We start from the raw sequence: 6,000 nt of genomic DNA, 5'->3' as shown, positions 1-6,000 counted from the left end.
ACTTGTGACACTACCATTTCAATGCTTGAATTTAGAGCAAGAGAGGAAAAATCATGAGTGGCCTTTTCTCTGCTCACAGCCCACTGGCCAGAAATAATCCGGTGCCCTGACCACTGCAAAGTGGCTCGGAAACATTGGCATCACATGGGACAATTTGATGAACACTGGTTTCTCTATCATAACCACTCACCCCTTATTTACTGGCACACAGACACACAGATCTGCTCTCTAATCCTCAAACACACCAAGTGCGTTCCTACCTTTGAGCCTTTGTAGCAGCTGCTCTCTCTGCACTAATGCTCCTGTGCCAGAGCTCACATGGTCAATTCAAATACCACCTCCTTGGACAGGCCTTACCCGACTGCCCAAAGCAGCCACCTAGTCCCTCAGATCAGCCTATTTCAGTTCTCTCTAAGCCCTTATTATGCCATGTTTGGTCATCTCTTTGCTGTTGAAAGATTGTATGTATGCTCCATGAGAGAAGTCGACCACTTATCACCATGTCCCCACTACCTTGAACAGTGTCTGGTCCATCATAGATGTTCAAAATATATTTCCTCAGCTCAGTAACCTAAGGGATTTCCCATTTACAGGTTAAAAAAATGGAGGACCCAAACAGAAGTGGCTTACCAAGTTCACAGGACTACTAAATGGCAGCACTTGATTGAAATCCATGCCACTGAAACCACCAACACTATGCTTGCTTGGGTTACTTCACTGCTTCCACACATTAAAATGACAGTAAGTTTTTTGACATTTTCTTCTCCATCTAGTGATCCTCCACTGTCCTTGGTTTTTAAATCTCAACCAAGTCCTATGGAAGGCAATTTGACAACATCTGTTTGGGAATTTATCCTATAGGTAAGTTCATGTATGTGGAAAATTACATATACGCAATATTTTTTCATTTCAGTGTTGTGGTAGTGAAAGTTTAGAATTAACTTAAAGGTTCATGGGGGTGTGTATGTATTCACAGTGGGCACGGACCCACGGTAGAGTAGTATACAGCCCTGAAAAGTGAGAGAGCGCTTCCAGCTCTGACTAGAAGTTTATCTAATGGAAAGTATTACATTAAAAGAAAGGTGGGATACAACCGAAGTATATGTCTTTCATTTAAGTTCCCCCAAGAGCTGAATCCCTCCCGTCTTTCAGATATCAACTCCTCGATGAAAAGAACAAAATACAAATCAATAACAGTGTGGTTTCCATCATTTGAACTTATTTTATTGGTATTCATCAGCAAATAAAATTTTATTGTTGATTTTGGATGCATTACGATACACTTTTTGGTAGTGGTTGCACAATGTTGATCATTTATTAACTATACTAAATACTGCAACCTCTGAATTGCTGAATTTTACACGGGTATTTCCTTTGTGATGATGAGTAGCTCCTCTCTCTGAATACATAAAATGGTCCATTCCGTCCATGGTTTTCATATTCCTTTGTTATTCTACCTACTGCTTTAAAATACATTCAAATAAAAAGATATAAGTTCCGTGCAGTGAGTGCACACATACCACAGAGAGGAGAGTTGAAAACATAATTAACAAACACCCTCGTGGTCAGAGAATAAATAGTCTGAAATCATGGGACTGAAGCTTGCTCCTGGGAACTTTCTCAAAGTATCTTCTGTGGACAAAAGTTCACACTCACTCAGTTGAAGGATACATCTTTGCCAAGCAGGTGGGAGAAAAAGGGAATGGGGGCTGCAAAATGATGATTTTACTTGCATAAGATGTTATCCTTCCATAAACATCTGGAACAAATGGCCACAGAGCACCGTGATGTACAGTCCCCAGCTGAGAATAAATAAATGATCTGCTTGGACTGGAAAGCCACAGACACACTGTGACCAAGCTGGATAGGACAGAGAACGTTTGTTTAAAATATAGCACACACAAATAATAAATAAAAGTTTGAAACTTAGTGGATGACAGGGATGGGACCAGGCTCCCTGTTTGTTCATGGTTCTTCTCACAACACCTCTACCTTTTCCTAAGGATGGAAAGTGGCACAAGGATATGAAGGGCTTTTCTAGGACCACTCTTCTGAAACAAGAGGGCGAAACACGTGGGTATCGAATGGCTGCAGCAGAAGACCACAGGTGGGAGAATATGCTCAAGGGTGTCGGGTCTAGAGTAAAGACCAGAAACAACGGACCACCAAAGCCTTGTTTCTCCGTGAACTGGTTTGGTGTTACCTTTGGCTGTGTTTCTACTCTTTCACTGTTGACAAGGTTCATTTACCACCTCTCTCCCGATCCCTTTTCCTTAAGGTCCTATTGTTAAAGTCACATTGGGTCTGGTCTTAATCAACTGGTTGTGACACTGGGTCCCAGAAATAAGCTGCTATCTCACTAGCTGCTTGGTGTGTCTGAAACTTGTATTTTGGTGTCACAGAACCATAGAGAGAACATTTTACTGCGACTTCCCATCTAGTACCATTACTCCCCTGCATATATTAAAAAAAAAAACCAAAACGGAAAAAGTAAATCACACAGAACACACAGGGGCTGCCAAATGGTGCAGGAGTGTAAATACATTCTCTTTCAGGTCAGACATCTGGCCTGACAGTGGATTACAAAACATGGAAGGATGACTTCGCATTGAAGGCATAAGAAGAAAAAGTCACAGGTCAAAAAAAAGAAGCAACCGTCCGTTGGGGCCGAGCAGTGAAGGTCTTAAAGAAGCTGGGACCCCAGAAAGAAAGAACAACTAACTCTTCCATCGTGAAAGCTACGGCAACTGCACGTGGCTGCGGACGGAGGCCCCTTACGCTCTTACGGGGCGGGAGAGGTGAGGTGCCCAGTGACGCCGGCGTGGCAGAACCACTGTGCCACCTGACAGCTCAGGATGTGTGGCTCTGGCAGGCAGCCACAAATTCACTGGTTTCCTATCCATGGGATAAGAAAGAACACACTTGGGGGTTTCAGTGCTTCTCAAAGGAAAGAAGAAGGAAAGACACCCGGCTGCTCCTGCCCTCGCCCACCAGCATAGGCTAGGTCCTCAAGAGAGTGATGTCCCTGCTGGGGCGTTTCCTGCAGGATCTGAAGGAAGGGCAGGGCGGATACAGGTCTCCAAGTCCTATGTACACATTTTACAGAGTCTCCACTCTGCCCCCATTAGGCACGAGGTTGATTTGTCTAGCTCAGGAGGGGATGGACAGAGGAGGGCAGAGGGAGTGTGCTCAGGGCACGGGGAGGAGAGGGAGGTGGGAGCCAGCCTGGTCTCCTCTAGGGGAAGGGCCTCTTCCCAGCCTCACCGTAAGCTAGTTTGTTTGGGGAGCTTAGCACCCATCAAGATGCCCGAGGTGAGCGTCACAGGGGCTTTCATCTGCATGCTGGACCCCACCATGGTGGGGAAGCTGCGGTTCCGTCGGATGCCGCTGTTGAGCTGGAGCCCACCGATGGCACTGGTGACGGTGGGGCATCCGAGGGGCAGGCCTTCGGGTACCAGGCCTCTTGGGACAAGGGCCTGCGCAGGGCCTGGGGGCCCACAGAGGAGAGGTCCTTGGTCCTCAGTCAAGGTGGGGACGTGGGCTCGCCCTGAGTTCACCACTTTGGCCACGCCAAACCTCCTGACTTTGTCCACGAGGTTGAGGTTGGAGACAGACACGTCGGTCTGGCTTTCACTGCTCCGGACTGCCTTCTTCTCCCTCACCTCCCTCAGGATGGAGCTGGCTGGCTTGGAAGCCAGGAAGTTGTCGTAGGGAGGGCTTGTGCACTTGAACTCAAAGGAAGGTGGAGAAGATGTGGGCGTCTGCATAGGTGAGTTTGGTGGTGTGGAGGGAATCACAGCCATCCTGGGGGTATAGGAGTGCAGGAGGGTGCCCCGACCGGCCCTGTCCCAGCTCTGGGGGTCATACACAGCCGCAGAAATGCCCCGCTCCTTCAGCAGCCACACCAGCCCCAGGGACGTGCTCATGGTGGTCGTGGACTCACGGACGTTAGTGAAGGATTCGGCCAGGCTCAGTCTCCGGGGAGTGCATGGCGTGGCCACTGGTGTGGATTTCAAGTGGCTGGCGCTGCCACAAGCCGGAGTTGGGGCCGAGTTAAGGCTGATAAGAAAACACAACAGGTCGTTGATCAGAAAATGCCCAGGAGAACCAAGGAAAGGGTCTGGGTCAGCCTCCTGAAGGGACGAAGGGCAGGCCTGGGACATACTGAGGGGACTCCTCCAACCCAGGCTCCCTGGATGCCTCTTTTCATGTCTGATCCTCCCTCTCATCTGTAGAGGCCGTGGAGTCTCTGAATCGGGGTGGTTGGGCGGGGGAGGTTTACATCAACAAGAAGCTGCACGTGATTCCCTTCTCTCAGCCCTAGAGGGTGAATACAACTGTTGCCTTTGCAAGTGAGGAAATTAGGCTCAGATTAGGTGACTTACTCAACGTCACACTCAGCTACTCAGTGGAAGATTCTGGATTTGAACCCAAGTCTGAATGACCCCAAAGATAAGACAGAAAGCCCTGCAGCAGAGAGGCGCTCTGTCTCTACCAATTCCCTCAAATTCCTGCACTCCTTCCAGGTACCCATGTTAACCAGGGCTCTGGGGTATGAGAGTTGATTCTGGGTGTGGCTGAAGCAAGTGGGACACGTTGGTAGAGGGCCCCTGGGTAATGGGGAGACTGAGGCTGGAAGGTGCACATCAAGTCAGCAGCAGATCCCAGGCTCCTAACTCCCACTACAGGACTGTTTCCTCTGCTCCCTGCTGCCCTTCAGTACTCTTCCCATGGGTGCTACGTCCACCTTGATGAGTGGAGACAGGGGAACAGATGGAGCCATGTCATGTATCATCAGACCTTCATCTAAAGAGCCACCTAGAAAAAGGCCCACTGGGTGGTGCAACCTGGTTACTATAGGAAAGTAGAGAGATTCCTCTGTCCACTTATATATGACTGAGGGCCCACTATATTGTAGAAGCTGGGATTCAGCAGTCAGGAGAGTCAGGGCAGAAAGTATAAAAAAAGGGCAGCTGTGGGAAATGCATTGCTGTCTGCCTGGAAACCAGAAGAGTCCCTCTTCACACAACTGCTACAGGGATGGAGTGAGGCACCCCCCGACCCCAGGCACGGAGGCCCTAAGCTGTTGCTGGATGAGCAGCTGAGGGGCACAGAAACATCCCTCCTGACAGTCTCATAAGATCTGCCCTGGCACCTACCTAAGGATACAGCAGGGGCTTCGAGTGCCCCTGGGAACAGGCAGCTGGGTGGTCCCCAGGAACAGGGGGATAGAGCCCTCTCTCCCCAGCCTGGCAAGGGACGGGCCACATACCTTGGACAAAGCACCAACATAGGGAAAGGGGAGGAAGGGGACAGGCTCTGGGGCAGATCCCCAGAATGAGTGGAGCAGGGACCCCTCCTGTGGGAGGACAGGTCAAAAGCCAAGTACAAGCTGCGGCGTCATTTGGCTCCACACTCAGGTGACCTCACCGCTGGTCGGCCTATACATGGTGAGGAACCCAGAATAGGCCCGTCTCACACAAGCTCGGGAGAGGGGATGCTGGTGGGTGGGGACCACTCAGAGGAACACAGGATTAGAAACCACAGCAGATCCTGAAGCCTAAAAAGTGGGTCTTCAAAAGGCACAGGCGGATTTCTACAAAACTGATCTACAAGCAATCGAGGGCAAAAAAAAAAAAATCTGTACTTGGTCACAGAATCACTTCTAGAGAGATTTTCCATTTTTGTTTCAGGCTGCCATTCTTTCAAACTCAGGCAAAAAGCCTTCTCCTGCTACTTACTTCTCAGGCTTTTTCATCCCTGATGAGGCCGTAAGGACTTAGAGAAGAAGGCCGGGGTGCAGTGTTGAGTCCTACAGCTACCATCAGAAGAGTGCCAGGGCACCAGCCTCTCCCAAGGGGAAGCTCTGTCCATTGCTTTTCAACACAATCTCTTCAAACATAAAGCTGGGGGATGGGGAAGCCAGGTTCTCCAGAGACAGGAAGGGAGATGGAGACAAGCTAAAATTTAGAGATCCCCTTCCGGTAAGAACTTTGGTTA

General features: G+C 49.4%; 1 protein-coding gene across 13 annotated transcripts in view; it reads right to left on the bottom strand.

Moving 5' to 3' along the window:
* Positions 1-1,199: 1,199 nt before the first annotated feature.
* Positions 1,200-6,000, bottom strand: part of TRAK1 (trafficking kinesin protein 1) — a 154,787-nt gene continuing 149,986 nt past the window's right edge. For all 13 annotated transcript variants that reach the window (XM_069560722.1, XM_069560726.1, XM_069560727.1 and 10 more), the window contains one exon: positions 1,200-4,059. In XM_069560722.1, the coding sequence (XP_069416823.1) occupies positions 3,261-4,059 (799 nt within the window). In that variant the 3' untranslated portion in view covers positions 1,200-3,260. The remainder of the gene's footprint in view (positions 4,060-6,000) is intronic.

This window comes from Ovis canadensis, chromosome 19 (genome assembly GCF_042477335.2).
Source record: "Ovis canadensis isolate MfBH-ARS-UI-01 breed Bighorn chromosome 19, ARS-UI_OviCan_v2, whole genome shotgun sequence".
Taxonomy (NCBI): domain Eukaryota; kingdom Metazoa; phylum Chordata; class Mammalia; order Artiodactyla; family Bovidae; genus Ovis; species Ovis canadensis.
Note: the sequence above shows the minus strand (reverse complement) of the source record. Positions and strands in the feature narration are given on the sequence as shown.